The 19,810-nt window shown below is 42.2% G+C and overlaps 1 protein-coding gene across 1 annotated transcript in view; it reads left to right on the forward strand.

Moving 5' to 3' along the window:
* The window catches only part of LOC306865424 (SH3 and multiple ankyrin repeat domains protein 1-like), a gene marked incomplete at its 3' end in the record, with an annotated part of 76,040 nt that extends 58,283 nt beyond the window's left edge, over nt 1–17,757 (forward strand). The window contains exons 16-25 of the mRNA XM_079410008.1: nt 842–966; nt 1,102–1,237; nt 1,359–1,439; nt 10,322–10,348; nt 10,448–10,504; nt 11,095–11,207; nt 11,396–11,516; nt 12,446–16,001; nt 16,485–17,387; nt 17,670–17,757. Coding sequence (XP_079266134.1) covers nt 842–966; nt 1,102–1,237; nt 1,359–1,439; nt 10,322–10,348; nt 10,448–10,504; nt 11,095–11,207; nt 11,396–11,516; nt 12,446–16,001; nt 16,485–17,387; nt 17,670–17,757 — 5,207 coding nt within the window. The remainder of the gene's footprint in view (nt 1–841; nt 967–1,101; nt 1,238–1,358; nt 1,440–10,321; nt 10,349–10,447; nt 10,505–11,094; nt 11,208–11,395; nt 11,517–12,445; nt 16,002–16,484; nt 17,388–17,669) is intronic.
* Between the last annotated feature and the right edge of the window lie 2,053 nt (nt 17,758–19,810).

Consider the following 19,810-nt stretch of genomic DNA (forward strand, 5'->3'; position numbering starts at 1 on the left):
GCAATCTTACATATTTCGTCACAATCAAAATTAGAAAAGAAAAAAAGAAGAAAAAAAACCACATCACAAACTGTCCCGTCCACCAGACCTGTTTGCATTAAATTGTAAAGTATGATGAAAATATATTAAAACATTTTATTAATATTAACAAATGATGCATTAGTCCATAGAGTTTCCATCAAGATAACAGAGAAACGGGTGCTAGATTTAGTCAAACTGCTCAAATTTACCCTTCAGACAGTAGATAAATAAAGTAGAAATCATCTCTCCAAGCCATAACTTACATGAAAGACACTCCTTTTTCTTCCAGAATAACAGTAGTAACTTCTTGGCTGTAATTAAACTGTATGCAAGCAGTTTGTGTTGTGCTCCTGATAATGAATGCATATGTTCAGAAAGTCCCAGAATTAAAAGTGCCGTATTTGCACCCTAAAAATCTCTGTTTTTGTTTAAACCCTATCTAATGTTATTAAATTCGATGGCTTGAGGTGACAAAAACAGTTGTGTGACATTACCCAAAAAAGACTGTGCCCCAAAAACTACTGTCAAAAAATATTTGAATAAATCGACCCCCCTGAAAGTCATTGAATAATTGCACATTGAATAAGAACACACTGCATAAGAGGGCACGTTCACTCTTGCTCTTTATCTCCTACGCACACATTTATACTAATGCGTTCCAGAACTGGAATGAGAACATTTGACACAATCTTTTATCACTGTTCATCTTTTCTTTTTAATTTTCTCGTGTTTTCTCATAATTGTCCATGTATTGTCAACCTCAATAGAACATTCTGGACAGACACGCTACACTGATTATATAAATGTCCTCTCTTTGTAGCTCAGACCCCTATAGAAGAGTTCACTCCCACCCCAGCCTTTCCAGCTCTGCAGTACCTTGAGTCTGTCGATGAGGGAGGCGTGGCTTGGAGAGCTGGTCTGCGAATGGGAGACTTCCTTATCGAGGTGTCTGCAGAACTGCATTATGGAACTTATATTTTGTTCTTCCCTCTTTATCATTACTTCAATCTCTCTAGAAGTGTCCTCATTACTCAAGGTCTCTCTGTATCTTTCTGTATATTGTTTCTTTCTCTTTTCCAGGTGAATGGTCAGAATGTGGTTAAGGTGGGACACAGGCAGGTGGTCAATATGATCAGGCAAGGCGGCAACAGCCTCATGGTCAAGGTTGTCATGGTTACCCGGAACCCTGATATGGAGGAAGGGGTCCGAAAGAAAAGTGAGAGATACAAATTCACACAGCAGAGACAACAGTGAAGCGTTACATGATGATCATCATCAGACACCGGTGACACTCTTTCTCTCTCTCTCTCTCTCTCTCTCTCTCTCTCTCCATACAGTCCCACAGCAGAGTAAAAGGCTGAGCACACCGGCTATCGCTCTGCGCTCCAAATCCATGACATCAGAACTGGAAGAGATGGGTAAGATTTGGGAAGTGAGAGGACAGAAGAATGGGGGGGGGGACTAGTGCAGTGTTTTCCAACCTTTTTTGACCCCTACAGCCCCCTCACTACGGCTCAATTACCCCTTAATCAACACAAACTAGAAATGTTTAGTTTGAATTCATATTAAGCTTAATCAGTACATACTCTACTGTTCAAAAGCTTGAGCTCATCAGGAATATTTAAAAAAAAAAAGTGTCATATGCTTGTCAAGGCTGCATTTATTTGATCAAAATACAGTAAAAACATGAAAATTGTAAAGCATTATGAAATTTTTAAATAGCTGTTTCTGTATTTAGTATATTTAGAAAATGAATTAAGTGAAGGTGAATTTTCAGCATCATTACTCCAGTCTTCAGTGTCACATGATCCTTCAGAAATCATTCTAATATACTGATTTGCTGCTCAAGAAACATTTCTTATTATTATCAGTGTTGAAAACATTTTGCTGTCATACATCTAGTCATACATAAAGTTAAGAAATCAAACATAGTGTTGTGCTGCTTAATATTTGTGTGAGGAAAAAGATGTGACATTTTTTCAGGGCTCTTTAATGAATGGGAAGTACAAAAGAACAGCATTTATTTGAAATATAAATCTTTTGTAAAAGTATTTGTCTTACTGTCATTTTTGATCAATGTAATGCATCCTTTCTGAATGAAAGTATAAAAAAATTATAAAAAAGAAAATAAAATTTTTGAACAGTAGTGTATTTAGCATTATAACATTCAAAAAGTACAAATCAAATCATGATGATTAATTGTAAACAATTATTTTAATCTATTAGCAGCCCTAATATTCTAAGGAGTAATTTCTATCATATGGGTTTAGCAAAAAGCAAAATCTGCTTATGTAACCCCTGGGGTTTGTATACCCTCGGCTGGGAATCACTGCACTTGAGGACAGAACCAGAAGGTTTAGAGAGAGAGAGAGAGAGCGGACAGTGAGGAGAGAAATTCAAGAGAGGATGAAAGAGCCAAATAGAATTGTTTGAACGGTCAGAAGGGGGAGGGATGGAAGAAGAGGGAGTGAATGGGAGAACAAACTATCACAGTCATGCACTGAAAGAAGTAGAAAGGATGGAGGGAAGTGTTTGAACTGGATGGCATAGAGATAGAGAGGAGGAGAAAGAGAGAGAGAGACAGCATTAAGAATGTTCTTTCACTGTTCTTTCAGAAGTTCCACACTGTCACTACCAGCACCCCCACTACAGGTAACCCCCCCAAAAACTGTCCCCTCCCAAACCTTATATCCCCGCCTTCCACCTTATCCCTCAATCCTACACCTGCAACCCCTGTTAGCTTTAACCCTAAACCTCAATCTAAACCACCTCTGGCTCTCAGAGAAACAGGTTTCTGAGCACTGCGTGTGTTGATGAAGTATTGTAGCATTGCTAGAAAGGCACAGTGTGTGCTGGCTCAAGATGTCACCATCACTGACAATCATTTAGTTTACCAGTCAAGCTTATATCACGTCAAGAGAATCAGACTAGATCATTTCAGCGGCCCACTACCAAGACAAACACTGCTTATTGTCATCTGCATCCAAATCGATGAATACACCTTCCCTATCCAACCTTTAAAACAAAAATCACCTCTGTAGTCCATTGAGGCATGTTTTCCCTTCTCCCTTCTCTTTTGCCCAAGCAATATTCTCAGAGCTCACAGTCCCTAGTGGCACTGTGTCGACTGTAAATGCTCAATGCTCTCCTCAGCCCAGTTCCCATAATTCAGTAGTCAGGGTTAGTGTGAGGGTAATGCAATTCAGTAATAGTGAGTACTGATTATAGCACTCAATCAGATTGGCCGGCTTCTACGCAGGTTCTGGAAATCGGGGTGAACAGATTTGAATCATAAACAGTCATGTTTACAAAGAACACTTCTAAACAAGAGCTAGACGTAACAAGTTTGCTAAGTTCTTGGTATTGAATTTTTAAAAGTTTATCCTATGCGCTTAGTAGCATGTAAAAAGGACATCCTTGTGCACAACTGCATATTCAGTACAGATGGACAATATAGAATAGAATAGAATAGAATAGAATAGAATAGAATAGCTTTTTATTGTCATTGTACAGCTGTACAACAAATGTTTTTTTGCTCTCACATTGAAAGTACACACATACATACAAAAATGTGCATTTAACAAAATATAAACAATGATACAGAAAAGTAAACAGTGCAAATGTAAACAGGTGTACAGTAGACAGTGCAAACGTAAACAGTATAAATAAATCAGATGTCATATTGATACCATTATGATAAGTAAAATAGGCCAATATACACTCAAACGGCCACTTTATTAGGTACACCTGTTCAATTGCTTGGTAACACAAATTGCTAATCAGCCAATCACATGGCAGAAACTCAATGCATTTAGGCATCTAGATGTGGTGAAGATGACTTGCTGAAGTTCAAACCGAGCATCAGAATGGGGAAGAAAGGGGATTTAAGTGACTTTGAACGTGGAATGGTTTTTGGTGCCAGACGGGCTGGTCTGAATATTTCAAAAACTGCTGATCTACTGGGATTTTCACGCACAACCATCTCTAGAGTTTACAGAGAATGGTCCGAAAAAGAGAAAATATCCAGTGAGCGGCAGTTGTGTGGACGAAAATGCCTTGTTGATGTCAGAGGTCAGAGGAGAATGGGCAGACTGGTTAGAGATGATAAAAAGGCAGCATTAACTCAAACAACCACTCGTTACAACCAAGGTATGCAGAATACCATCTCTGAACGCACAACACGTCGAACCCTGAAGCAGATGGGCTACAGCAGCAGAAGACCACACCAGGTGCCGCTCCTTTCAGCTAAGAACAGGAAACGGAGGCTACAATTCACACAGGCTCACCAAAATTGGTCAATAGAAGATTGGAAAAATGTTGCCTGGTCTGATGAGTCTCGATTTCTGCTGCGACATTCAGATGGCAGGGTCAGAATTTGGCGTAAAGAACATGAAAGCATGGATCCATCCTGCCTTGTCTCAACGGTTCAGGCTGGTGGTGGTGGTGTAATGGTGTGGGGGATATTTTCTTGGCAGATCTTGGGCCCCTTAGTACCAATTGAGCATTGTTTAAACGCCACAGCCTACCTGAGTATTGTTGCTGACCATGTCCATCCCTTTATGACTACAATGTACCCATCTTCTGATGGCTACTTCCAGCAGAATAATGCACCATGTCACAAAGCTCAAATCATCTCAGACTGGTTTCTTGAACATGACAATGAGTTCACTTTACTCAAATGGCCTCCACAGTCACCAGATCTCAATCCAATAGAGCACCTTTGGTATGTGGTGGAACGGGAGATTCGCATCATGGATGTGCAGCCGACAAATCTGCAGCAACTGCGTGATGTTATCATGTCAATGTGGAAAATCTCTGAGGAATGTTTCCAACACCTTGTTGAATCTATGCCACAAAGAATTAAGGCAGTTCTGAAGGCAAAAGGGGGTCCAACCCGGTACTAGCAAGGTGTACCTAATAAAGTGGCCAGTGAGTGTATATACGTACTACCAGTGTTGGGGAAAGTTACTTTTAAAAGTAATGCATTACAATATTGCGTTACTCCCTAAAAAAGTAACTAATTACGTTAGTTACTTTTTATGGAAAGTAATGTTACGTTACTTGTGCGTTACTTTTTAAATATGAGCAGGGCTTGATGGTTTTTAATACAAGAAGTTCTAATCATAGCAAATGTAAAAGCCCTTTCACACCCAAAAGTGTAATGAATAAACCTCAGGCTGAAGGAAAAGTAAATTCACGTCTGTATGGTAGAACGCAGGAGAAGAAGGTTCAACACTCTTCAACACTAAAAAACAATGATGCACAATTGTTAGTTTATGTAAAGTCATTTTTGCTTGTTAGTATGGTTGAACTGGACCATCAAAGGTCAGCAGCAAAGACAATGGTTAATAGACCCTTTTGCTGTTGGTAAACATTGTGATGTTTTCCAGCTTAGCTGGAGGCAGAAAGATTCCCCTGACCGCTTCACTAATGCTAGCTATGAAGTTTGTTAGCTTGTTTTTTTAACAGTAACTGGATAAATTCCAATTTTACCTGCATATGTAACGTCACTCACTGGACCGCGATTTTTATTTGAAAAGGTTAACTTTAATTGACGAAACCAGATTGGCTGACCCGCACACGCTTTTACTCAAAGGATGGACGATCTTGCAGGATTCCCTTCGGTTGAGTGACTCACATCTAACCTGTATAGTTAAGACAAACTTACCATGTCTATCTAGTTGTGAAGATGTATATATTTCAATAGGCAACTATTTTTACTGCTACATTATTATTGTAGCCACAGTTAATCACAACAATGTATACAATTACATATGATTAAGCTTATAAATTGTCAGTTTGTTATTTTACACACATGCACACAGACATTATTTCATACACGACATAGTGGTGAGATGCATAAGAAATCTTTAGACGCGCCCATAACAACAAAACACAATACTTTATTGAACCTTTTCTGATAAGAAAAGTGCGCTGCAAACGCGAGCATTTTTGACGATAGTTTCTGTCCAGTCCGCTCAGTTTATCTCGTTGAACCACAGCTGTCGTCATTTTTTTTGTCTGGCAGTGGCAGCAGGTATGCGTTAAAATGTCAAATTGGAGCCTCTACTACATCGAATCTGGCACCCAACATCACAACAAGATGATATTTTAAGCTCCTTATGTAGCAGAATCTGCGCTGTTTTGAATTGGCCGCCTCCAGTTTTCCCTTTGTTTTGCCTCCAGCTAGTGCTGTGACGTAAGTCAAGTCAAGTCAATATTATTTGTATAGTGCTTTTAACAATGCAAATTGTGTCAAAGCAGCTTTACATCAGCTTGATATAAAGCTGGGTGGCTTTATATCAGCTTTACAGTATTTAGACAGGAAATAGTTTGTCGAAATAGTGTCATTCTCCTCTGGCCAGACAAAATTAGCAGTTTAAATCTAGGCTAAAGCAGAATCAGATTGTGCAAAGGACTCACCTGGTTCCTGTGGTCTTGTCCCGATGGCTGTCTTGGAGACAGGGTTTTCACTGGGGATCAGTCTCTGGGGCTCATCTAGGTGTCCTGGCTGTAGAGGTCATCTCTAGGTGCTGATCCACCATCTGATCTGGATACAGTCTGGATCTGGATGGCTACGGTGACCTCGGAATAAGAAAGAAACAGACTAATATTAGCATAGATGCCATTCTTCTAACAATGTAACAAGTACATCAGGTGTTTTGGGAAGTGTTCCCGGTTCCGGTTGACCTAATTAATGCAGCCTAACAATCCTTTAACAGATTTGAATTATAGAAATGCGATAGTGTATTATGTGTAAGCCAGGTTAAAGAGATGGGTCTTTAATCTAGATTTAAACTGACAGAGTGTGTCTGCTTCCCGAACAGTGTTAGGTAGATTGTTTCAGAGTTTGGGCTCTAAATATCTCCCACCCGCAGTTGATTTTGATATTCTAGGTATTATCAAATGGCCAGAGTTTTGAGATTGCAGTGGACGTGAAGGACTATAATGCGATAAGAGCTCACTCAAATACTGAGGTGCCAAACCATTCAGGGCTTTATAGGTAATTAGCAAGATCTTAAAATGTATACGATGTTTAATAGGGAGCCAGTGCAGTGTTGACAGAACCGGGCTAATGTGATCTTCCTGGTTCTAATAAGAACTCTAGCTGCTGCATTTTGAACCAGCTGGAGTTTGTTTATTAAACGTGCAGAGCAACCACCCAATAAAGCATTACAATAATCTAGCCTCGAGGTCATGAATGCATGAATTAATGTTTCTGCATTTGACATTGAGAGCATAGGTCTTAATTTAGATATATTTTATTTAAGATGGAAAAATGCAGTTTTACAAATGCTAGAAACATGTTTTTCGAAGGAAAGATTGCTATGAAAAAGTACGCCTAGGTTCCTTACTGATGACGAAGAATTTACAGAGCAGCCATCAAGTATTAGACAGTGATCTAGGTTATTACATGCAAAAGTTTTTGGTCCAATAATTAACTCCTCTGTTTTTTTCTGAATTTAGCAGTAAGAAATTGCTGGTCATCCAGTTTTTGATATCAACTATACATTCCGTTAGTTTTGCAAATTGGTAAGTTTCATCAGGTCGCGAAGAAATATAGAGCTGGGTATCATCAGCATAACAGTGAACGCTAACACCATGTTTCCTAATGATATCTCCCAAGAGTAACATGTAAAGCGTGAAAAGTAAGGGGCCAAGTACTGAGCCTTGAGGTACTCCATACTGCACTGATTGGTATGATACCTCATCATTTACTGCCACAAATTGATGGCGGTCAGATAAGCACGATTTGAACCATGCCAGTGCACTTCCTCTAATGCCAACATAATTTTCTAGTCTATTTAAAAGAATGTTGTGGTCGATAGTGTCAAACACGGCGCTAAGATCCAGTAGCACTAATAGAGAGATACAACCATGATCAGATGATAAAAGCAGGTCGTTTGTAACTCTAATGAGAGCAGTCTCAGTACTATGATATGGTCTAAAACCTGACTGGAAATCCTCACATATATCATTTTTCTCTAAGAAGGAAAATAGTTGTGATGATACTACCTTTTCTAATATCTTTGACAGAAAAGGGAGATTCGAGCTCGGTCTGTAATTAATTAATTCTTTGGGGTCAAGTTGTGGTTTTTTAATGAGAGGCTTAATAACAACGTAACTGTGACGTCGGCCCTAAAAGGGTCTATAAAATTAGATTAGATATATTTGTGTTATTTAACATTTAATTATTGTAGGTTTGCGTCATATTCTGAGTTTGCATTTCACTGTTTTAATTCATTTTGATGAATACTGAATCTGTTTTTTGCCAGTGAGATGAATTAATGCACATTCACATTTAGTCTAGAACTACAGTAACATCATGTTCACACAGCGCACACAACGCCTCTGTACTTCCGATTTCTCCCGACATGGGAACAGGAGACTTGTCAGTCAATAAATGGGAAAACAAAGTAACTGGCGTTACTTTTTTGAAAAAGTAACTCAGATATTTTCTTGTAAATTAAAAAAGTAATGTTACTTTACTAGTCACTGGAAAAAAAGTAATCTGATTACGTAACTTGCGTTACTTGTAATGCGTTACCCCCAACAATGCACACTACTGTTCAAAAGTTTGGGGTCAGTAATATCAAAGGGGTCAAAATGTGATCAAAATTCATCAAAAAGGATCACAATGGTCTTTTTTTGGCTCATTTTTACAAAGACATTATATTTCAAATAAATGCTATTATGTTGAGTTTATTAAAGAAAAAAACAAGTGTCCTACTTTCCACAAAAATATGAAGCAGCACCACTGTTTTCAGCATTGGTAATAATGAGAAATGTTTACTATGCACCAAAGCAGCTTATTAGAATGATTTACTGGAGTTAAATTACATTTATATATTATAAATAGAACATTTATAAATAGAACAGCTTTTATTAAAGAAAGTTGACCGTAGGTATGTTTAATTTCTTTATCAATAGTTAATTTTTTTTTTATAATATATTAGTAGAATGTTGTAGGAAAGTTTCCGCAGCTGTGTAGATTCATGTTATATTGGCCAATAATATATATTCTTGGAATTATTGGATTCTAGATATATATAATTATCAGCAAATGTCATTGACCAAAATGCCTTCATCTATGCATCAGTAGTATTCAGCTTTTGTTTTCAGACAATATTTTCCACAGTTTCATTGTTGATGACTTTAGAACCATTTACAGGGATTGTTATGGAATTATTTGAATGAACTACCACTTTGTTTCATACCAGTTTATTATTGTTGCGTCAACGGATCATCAGATTTACCCATCCCTAAACATATAAACATATAAAAGGAAAAGTATGGCTATTTTTTTTACATGTAGTAAAAAGTGGCCCCTTCCTGTCTAAGTGGGTGTTTTTTTATCTTTTGTCCAGAATAAGCTACTGTGTAGAACAGACTTAATGCCAAAAGTCCAGAGACTAATATAGGGCACAAGAGTAATCATGTCTGCTGTTACATTTAATGCTTTAAAGTTAATACTCCATTATGATAACTGGATCAGAGTGCTTTTAATGTGTTACTGTTGTATCTTCTCAGTTTACTGAAGGTGTCTCAGGTGTTTAATGTGTGCAGGTATTATGTTATTTCATACCCAAAGTCTATTCAAATGCAGCTATTTAATGTGAAGGACTCTCACCTTTTCAGACGTATTCACCTCTCCACCTGGTGCTGTGTAACACCTCAGTGACTGCCATGCTCTAAAGATAGCCGAGATTACTCTAGCCTGAATGTCTTGCTGCACTGGTATGATACAGGCAGCAGCACCTAAATGTAAAAAGAAAGACAGAAACAACTCTAGGAAGACAAAAGGGCAGATGATTAGTTTTAACAGGCAAGCAGATGAACCCCTCCTCTAATTCCCCTAGAATCCCTCAGCTTTATATGCATACAGAAACACCTACACACATACACAATCCCTACACACTTTTATGAACCTTTCCTGCACACTTGTCGCACGGGTTGTTTTTTAGTTGATTGATTGAAACCCTAACTAACCTATCTTATAGCCTCCCTAATCTTTCTGTCTGTCCTGGCATTCCATACAAAGTGGACAGAGGTAAGAGACACTTCAGTTTCATTTTAAGTGTTTTGCTAAAGTTGCGTGTGTTCATGCATTTTGTGTGCATCCTGGAAAAGAGTGCTTTTTCTGTTTGTTTGTTTGTGCCTGACCTAATTAAAAAAATGTTTAACCTCTTGCTACTTGTTAGTTGATGGGAATGTGATTACAGCATTAACAGCTCATACAGTATTACCACAGGCTGATGGTGTTCCACCTTACATTGACTCTCTGTTTGCTTGATCACAGCCTCTGCCCCATGGAAAAAAAAATCAGGTAAAGCTTTTTGTCCGCTCTGTCTGTCTTGTATGAGACACTTGACCTAATGAGTCTGCAAATATTTCTTATGGAATGAAACCTGTCTATCTGTTACAGAGTTCGAGTCTTCACAAGCTACAGAGAAGAAGAGGACAGTTTATCAGATGGCTTTGAGTAAGAGAGTCATTGGTTTTATACAGAGGGACTGTCATGCATCTAGTCATACTTAAAGTTAAAAAATCAAGGGATAGTTCACAAAAATTAATATTCTGTCATCAATTATTCAGTTACGCAATTAAAAATTGTATGACTGAGCACCAAAGAGATATTTAGCGGAATACAAAATAGATGTAGACAAAAAAAAAGAAAAGAAAAAAAGAAACATCATAAAAATAGTCATATTCCAAATCTTTTCAACCATATTCCAAGTGATTTAAACCATATGAAAGTTTTGTGTGAGGTGTAGTATAGGCTGAAATTTTATTTTATTATTCATTGAAAATCTTGCTTGACAGGCATGACCACAGTTTACTTTAATTGTATGGAAAAAGAACAGCTTTGCTATTCTGCTATAAATAAATCCCTTTGTGTTTCATGGAAGAAAAAATGGTTTTCAAAATAAAATATATATATGGGTGAGACTGATGACGGAATTATCATTTGTTTGGTAAACATCACTTTTAAATCAATTCAAGCTAAAAATAGAAATAGTTTGTAAATTAATTAATTAATTAATTAATTCTCTCTCTTTTATTCTATGGCAGATAAACTGGATGAGATTTTAGCAGCAGCACAGCAGACCATCAGTACCAATGAGGCCCCAGGGCCCCGGGTTCAGGGGGTAAAAAGAGAACGGGGCAGAGGCTTTTATAATGAGGTGTGTTTATGTGTGAGACGACTGAAGCAGTTATTAAAGATGGCTAAGATCATAATGATTATGAGATGAAATTTGTTAGATGATACTCAAGATTTTCTGAGCAATATTTTTTGCAGAAAATGTTTAGCAAAATTGCATTCTTTTAAAAATCGGTTCATAATGTTATTTCTCTCCATGTATTTTGGCAGCCAAATTTCGACCAATCGGGAATGGGAATGACATCATCTGGGGCAGGGCTAGGCTATGACCGTGGTCAATTTGTGTCTGGCCACGGCCCCCCGCACGGTATGCTGCGACAGAAGTCCATCGGTGAGGCTGTCTGTTAGTCCATCTGTCTGTCTGCCCACCTGTCTGTCTAACCATACTGCTGTACGTCTATGGTACGTGCGTTTAGAGCACTCAAAATAGTGCAGCTGTGGGTTTGCTTTAATGCTTATTGTCTGTAATGCTTTATTGCTCTAGAATAGAGACCATACATGTCAGTTTTTTTAAACGGTCCATAAGAATCTTGTCAGGGGTTTGACTGGATTACTAATTTACAGCCCATTTATAACCCCCAAGATTATTAGCATACTGTCTGTATGATAACAAATGCTTTCTGTCCCATGCCTTAAATATGTAATGCTGTCAATGTCAATATGTGATTAGATTTTCAATATGAACATGTTCACTTTCTTGGGTTGCACAGTTGCTAACTTTATTTACATTAAAAATAAAAAACAAGAGCATTTATTTATTTTGCATTAGATAAAGCTATTGTGTATGTGTAATTTCTTGTGTCCTCAGGTAGATTTTATGTGTGTATTGCTTTTGTCCTTAACAACACTGTAATAACACTTAATAACACACTGTAACTAAAACTGGTCTGCACTGACACAAAAGAGCATTGCAGAAGTAGAGAGGTGAATGGCTTACATATTACATATGTACATATTACTGCTGTGAGATTGCCCAGTTATGGTAATAACAGACAAGCTGACAGACAGACAGACATACTAAAAGATGGTCTCATTTCTGTATCCCATTGTATTGCCCTCTGCTCATTTTTAGGAAATAAAGATATATTTTCCTTTCTTTCTCTTTTCTCACTTCCTGCTGTTGTATATTCTCTTTCTCTCTCAAACATATTTTTCTTTTGTCTTTGTTGATTTTTAACACTCCTTTCTATACATTCTCCCTTTATTTATTTCCTATAAAATGTATTTCATCTTTCTCTTTTTGGTTTTCTTTTTCTGCAGGGGTGCCAGAGGAAGAGAAGCAGTTACTTCATCCTCCAGCCATGAAGTTTGCCCGCAGTCTTTCAGTACCTGGCCCAGATGACATCCCTCCTCCCCCTACTACAGCTCCCCCTGAGCCCCCTTTCTCCTCAGCTCCCCCTCTTGGCTTTAGGGGCAAGACATCCCAGCAGCCGTCTGTTTCTGTGTCCCAATCCACTTCCTCTTCTGGACATTATCAGCTCTACTCACAGTCAGTACATGTCACACATGGACCCAGGGACAGGTCCCCTGGACCACCTGCTGGGTCCGGAACCGGGGATGTCTCTTACTCCCATGCTCAAGCCCACCCCTCTGTGCCAAGCAGGACTGCCTCCAGAAAGGTGATTGGGTACACAGGGGACCTTGCAGGGGCTGGAGGAGCGCCAGGAGCCAAGGCAGCAGCATTGAGAAGGGGCTACAGCAATGCAATCCCACCCACTAGTGTCGCTACTGTAATTCCACAACAGCAGCAGACTACTCAGAGCCAACCTTCCAGGATGGACCGCAGTGCGATGGGGGCAGGTGGCGTACCAAAAGGTGGTGCCCGGAGAGGGAAGGGGCCCTTGGTGAAGCAGTCAAAGGTGGAGGATCTGCGTCAGGGCCAGGGCACACTGGAAGGGAAGGGGTCAGTGGAGAAGAGCTCTATTCCTATCCCAACCATCATCGTTAAAGCTCCTTCCACCAGCAGCAGTGGTCGAAGTAGCCAAGGCAGCAGCATGGAGGCTGAACCGCCTCCTCCAGGAGAGAGTGACAGTTCTAAACCCCAACCTATTGTTCCCCCACCTGCACCCACTATACCTGCTCCCCCACCCCCATCACTGCCATCACTTCGTACTCAAGAGAGTTTGGACTTCATCAGCCAGTTTGGTGCTGCCATAGTAGGGGCAGCTCGCAGGGATCGAGAACGATTCCATGAAGCACGACGGAAGAGTGCCTCCTTTTTTCTTTCTGCTGAGGAAGAGTTGGGTGGAGAAGGAGAAGCGGGAGGACGGACCCAGACTTCCCAACAGCAGCTGAGTTCCCAGGCTTCACCACGCTTGCGACCGTCTAAATCTATAGATGAAGGCATGTTCTCAGGTGATACTTTTATCCACCACACACGCAGTATGCCTCCTGCCTTCGGCCTGCCTGAGTACTCCTCACCTGCTCCTCCTGGGGATTACCAGCCTAAGTCTGTACCTGCTGACTTCTATGGGGCAGGAGGCAGACAACAGCAGCAGCAGCAGCAAGCCTCCACCACAACTTTCATTCACCCATTAACAGGGAAAGTTCTGGACCCTTCATCCCCACTAGGCTTGGCGCTGGCTGCAAGGGAACGTGCCTTGAAAGATGATGGTCGCATACGCAGGGAGAGGACCACTGAACATCATTTTACCCGTCAGTTGTCCAGTATTGGGGCCTTTCCCTCGTCCACTGCACAACCAACGTCACACATCTCCTACTCAATGGCCTCGTCTTCCTCTGCAACCTCCTCTGCTGCTCAGTCCTCAAGCTCCTCCTCCTACCTTGTTACCTCCTCATCACTCGCTGCCACCACTACATCCACTCGGCCTCCATCTCCCAGGATCCTGCGTGGAGCAGGAAGCAGCTGGGGTGAGGAAGCAGGGGTTGGAGAGCGTGCAGATAGGGAGGCTGCTGGCACCTCTGCTCCCAGAGAAGGCCTAAGGGTTCGTTTTTCTGAGGATAAAACTGTCCACACGCACCACTATCAGTCTCAGCACTATCAACCCACCTACAAGGAGCGCGAACGAGAGCGGCAGAGAGAGAGGTCACGAGAAAGAGAGAGAGAACGAGAGAGGGAAAGAGAGATAGAAAAAGCTCAGACCCAGTTACAGCAGCAGTCCACACAGCCAACGCCCCAGCAGCCTCGACGCCCCTCGTTCTTGAGGATGGAGAGTGAGGCTGGGGCATACATCCTTTCCTTGACACCACCTTCTCCACCTCCAATAACAGCCCCTACACGTCCTTCAGCAGGAGCTGCAGGTGAAGGTGCAAGTGGCACAGGTCTGATGGTTCTCCCTCCCCCAGCTCCCTCAGTAGATGTAGATGATGAGTTTGTGTTTGTTGATCCTCTCCCTCCACCTCTGGAGTTTGCCAATAGTTTTGATTGTGGTTTGGGTTACTCTGCGATGATGTCCCACAATGTGACAGCCCGCCAGCAGCTTCATCCTGCACCTCCACCACCACCTCCCCCGCCACCTCCTCCCCCTCCAAAAGACTCCTTTATGTCTGGGTTCCCACCTCATACACCGCTGCCCTCACCCCAGGCAGGAGATTCCACAACTTCCAGCCTTACTTCTTATGACAGTGAGGTCGCCAACCTCACCCAGTCAGCCCCATCTCCCTCTCCATCTTCCCCCAACCCACTACCGCCTCCCTTCCCCTCCACCTTGCAGCCCTCTGGGCTACCTCCACCTCCTTCTGTATCACCTCCGCCACCACCCACCTCCTACCATAGACCGTTTGGCCTATCTCAGTCACAACACTTATACAACAGTACAAATTCAGCCGGACGCTCCTCTTCTCCTACACCACCTCCTCTCTCTATTCCAGCTCCACCTGCCTACCGGGGCCCTCCAACAGCAACATCCACCCCAGCAACTTCTGTATCTCTCAGAGGCGCCTCAACTGTGACCGCAAGCTGTTCCGCAACTGCTTCTACAACTGTCGTCTCTTCTGCTGCTGCCGCTGTCACACCACACACATGCATTGCAACTGTCTCCACAGTGGCTACAGGGGGTAGCAGACGGCCCAGCACAGAGCATCATCCGCTACCCAGTGCAGCTGCAGCTAAGAGTGGCGAGTCCCAGGAGACAGTGGTGGATTCTGGTATTGAGGAGCTGGACAGCCGAAGCAGCAGCGACCATCACTTAGACAACATCCTTGCACTCAGTGGTAGTGGGGTCAGAGAAAGGTTGGAAAGAGCAGGGATGGATAGCTTAGGTGGAGTTGGAGAGAGAGGTGGAGCAACAGAGGCCGACAGAACAAGTGGGGCAGACTTTTTAGAGTCTTACATGAGCTATCTTGATGGACAGACTTTTGAAATGCACAATGCCAAAGCCGCCAGCACCGCATCCACCTACCCAAAAACACAGAGGTACAGAGAAGGGAGCCGGGCTGGAGATCTTCGACGCCAAACCAGCACGGCACCCCCTGCATACCACCGTCGTAGGGAGGAGGAAGAGGAGGAGGAGGAGGAGGAGGCAGAAGAGGGAGAGGAGGAGGACGTGAATTTCCGCGATGGCTATGGAATGAGGGAAGGGCCAGGGATCGCTCGCTCCTCTGTAATGTACTTTGACCGGCCCCGCACTCCAGAGATTAAACCTCTGTGGGGTGATGGGTCGGCCGGAGCAGCACAGTCCATGGGGGAGGGAGGGGTCCAGACTGGGGGGACATATGTGGAGGCACGTAAACTGCATCCTCCCATGTCTGGTATGAAGGCAAGCATCATCAATGAACTCAGCACCAAATTACAGCAGAGGAGCAAAGGAACGGAGAACTGGGGAGTTCAGAGATCACTGAGCAGACATAGGTATTTGTGTGTTATCAGTATAGGTATATGTGCATGACTATGTGTTAATGTCTGCATGGTGGCCTTGAAAGGAGGCATGTGGCATGGGAAATCTCTAACCTGCACGAGCATTGTGTGATTTGGTGTGCCATGAGTCATAATCAAAATACGAGCCATTCAGCAAATACTCCTGGCATATTCAGAGTAACATGAATGCGTGAAAATAGTTTTGGAACTCCTGTTTTTTATCAGTGTCTCAAATACCAATTAACTCTTGTGTGTGTACTGTCTAACTGTATCTGTTAAACTGTTCCTCTCTTTTGTGATTTCTGCTTTTTATCGCACTGTCCATATACGTCTATTTGTCTCACATCAGACACAGGTAACTGCTGCACTATTCCGCGCTCTCTCTTTCTCTTTACTGTCAAAACTCTTTTTTCCTTTTTCTCTCTTTTTGTCCTATCTTTTATTTGTTTGCCTTAATTTGTGTTGCATTTTCTCTCATTTCAGGTTCTCAGAGGACTCCACAGGTGCAATGAGTCCTCCCTCTGTCCGCTCTAGCTCCCCATCTCCTGTTCAGCTCTCTCAGCCTGCCTTGTCTCCCTCCCCCACCCCGTCTTCCCAGCCGCTCTACCCAAACTGGGCTCGATCTCCTTCCCCTCAGCCCCCTGCTGCCTCATCCCAGCCTCCTCCCCGATCCCACTCACCTGTTTCTCCCTCTTCATATTCACCGTACCCCACCTCACCCAAACACCGGCCCGTTTACCGCACCAAAGCCCTAGAGTTCCAGTTTATCCCCAGCCGAGAGTCACGAAAGGCAGAGTCGCATCACGCTCAGCGCAGACGAGCACCCAGCCCGTTAATTTCTCCTTCTGACCGCCCCAAGCTTGGCCCTCCACGCCCCTCTTCCCTTCCCATTCTCCCCACCACGCCCCTCTATAGCAGCTTGTATGACCTCCGTGGTTCTATTACTCCACCCTCACCTGCCAATCCTCTTGGGGACCCCTACTTCTCCCCCTCTCCCCCTCTCTTTGCTCCCTCGGGGGCTCCACCTCCTCCAAATTCCTCTCTAGTGGTCTCTCGCTCCTTGTCCCCCACCCACTTCCTGTCAGGGACTTCGTCCCCACCACTCCACCCCATTCCTCCACCTACTTGCCTGAGTTACCCCCACCTCCCACCCCCTTCACCCACCAAACCCTTCGCCTCCAAACCACTCCCATACTGGACCAAGTATGACGTTGCGGATTGGCTGGGTTACCTGAACCTGGGTGAGCACAGGGAGCGATTCCTAGACAACGAGATTGATGGCACGCACCTGCCCTCTCTTACCAAGGACGACTACCTGGACCTGGGTGTGACCAGGGTTGGCCATCGCATGAACATAGAGAGGGCACTCAGGAGAGTGATGGACAGGTGAGAGGAGGGATAGAAGGGGAAGCAGAGAGACACAAGGGAGGACAGCGATGGAGAGGGATTAGGGTGAGAAAGGGGTAGTGCATGAACAAACAAAGCTAGTACAGATGAGGTAAAAACATTGATTTGCTATTGATTGCTAACTTCTGGGAACATTTGTAATGGACTGCTGCATGAGGTCCAGGATGGCATGGGGAAAGAGGAGGAGAACAGAAAGGGGGATGCGGGCGAACGAGAGAAAAATTATTTCCTTATATTTTCCACCTTCCCCCCTATCATCAGGCTGTCTTCTAGCACTTTCCCCATTTATGCCCTCGCCTCTCGAGATGAACGGACAGACAGAAGGAGAGATGAGGCCAACCGGAGTTGAGAGGACAGGAAAGATGAGATGACAACTGCTGCCATCAGAAATTATTCCCTGAATTAAGAAAAATGCAGGAGGAAGTGACTTCAACATCAAACTGCCGACTCGCAGATGGAGAGATACAGGAGAAACGGAGAGAATTGAAGGCCTGTCGAACTGTGAACATGCCTGCGCTTGCGTGTTTTCACACAATGAAAACATGAACACCCACATGCACATCCGTACATATCAACATTTAAACAGAACACACTTAGTTTGAGCTTGCAGGCACTCACAAGGTGATCAAAATGGAAATAGATCGGGGAAACTAACTCTACGAGGATACCCAAGTTCAGAATGAGAAGTAACATACTACATAACTGAGCCAAATAATTTGAGGGAAACAATCAAAATGCTCTTTAGCTTTCCTGTTTTCTGTAGTTCTATAGGAAGAGATAGGGAGAAAGAGAGATATTGAAACCTCCTTTGCTATCTTTCTCTTTTTCTCAGATTTTCAGCTGAATCTGTATTACTGGCAAATATTTACTAATGGTCTCGTTTATAGAGTAGGTTCAATGGAGACCAATGCAGGGAGGGCAAGTACTGACAAACGTCCTGTCTGGCATGACTAGGGAAGCCCTTAAAATAGAGGTCAATTTAACGGCAGGCACTTATTTGGTAAGACTGTGTTTATGCCTGGGTTCCTGTTGTTTGTGTGTGAATGCGTGTGTGCGCGTACTTGATAATGTGAAAGGTTATCACTAGAGGCATGACCGTGATTTGTTATGTGTTTTTACCTCACCAGTGGAGGGATTCTATTTTGCCGAAGCCAGATTGGGGCTTGTGCTTATCTTGTATTTCACTAGAACTTCTTTACCTTCTCATGTCTTATAATGAAATAATATATATACATAAATATATATATATATATATATATATATATACATATACAGACTGGTCACTGTATTACAAACCCGTAGCAAAAATAAGTGCCCAGACCAACATAACAGACACACAAGCGCTCTACCACTTACACACATGCACTCAGTACATCCTCAGCTACTGATAGCAACATACACAAACGTACGACAATACCTGTCGATGACGATACACTCATCTCTTTTATTTATTTAACACATAATGGGACACAATAAAATATCTATGTATGGATACAAGATGAAGATAGTTATAACGCAAAAAATCTTTTAAAGACGGAAGATGATACAACATTGTAAAAAGAAAAGTATATATATACTGAAAATTTATCAACATTTTTACCACAGACTCTCAAAATATAGAGGTGACTACGACTTCAACGAACCTATCAACGATATCAAGGCTCCATTTTAAAAGAGGAGACAAAATGGAGATGAGGGAGAGGGAAAACCAAACTGCCTGTATTTCTTTCCAAGTCACTCTCCCTCTCTCCTTCCAAAAAAACTCTTTCTATGGAGGCGAGGCAAGACGAACATGCACTCTGACATGGGTGAGGGATATGTGCTAATATCTGTTTTAATACGATGATTGTTCCTATAACAATTTTTAAACTCTAAGTGGGTCTGGAGTTCTGTTGTTGATTTAACAAGAGATGTTATTAATTGCAGTCACTGTTCTCATCGTCCTTGCTGTTATCGCTATAAGCTGCAGTGTTTCTTGTTTGTTTCTGAGCGCATATGCTGGACAGGTGATTATGCTTGACTTTTTTTTTTTGACCACATGTTCAGATTTTTGGTACCTCTAGGACTTAAATTAGAGATGAGACTTTCATATCTTTCAGTGTCCCTCACCCTCCTGCTTTTCCTTTCCAAATCAAAATTATTGTGTCATCACTTTGTATGCAAGGACTATTAAGAAGTGTATTGTGTGTGGCAGTAGATATACCCTTTACATTCAAATTCCATCACATGAATTTATAAGTAAATCTAGTGACCCCCAGCCCTCATCTCCCACATCACAAATTGTTGCTCAATCAATTAAAAGGGCTCCTCATCATCGCATTGCACCTTTCATGAGTTATTCATCCTTTTTTCTCTTCCTTTCATCTTCAGTCACCTCGAGTCCAACCCACCAACACCTTCAC

Source organism: Barbus barbus (genome assembly GCF_936440315.1).
Source record: "Barbus barbus genome assembly, chromosome: 4".
In the NCBI taxonomy this organism is placed as follows: Eukaryota; Metazoa; Chordata; class Actinopteri; order Cypriniformes; family Cyprinidae; genus Barbus; species Barbus barbus.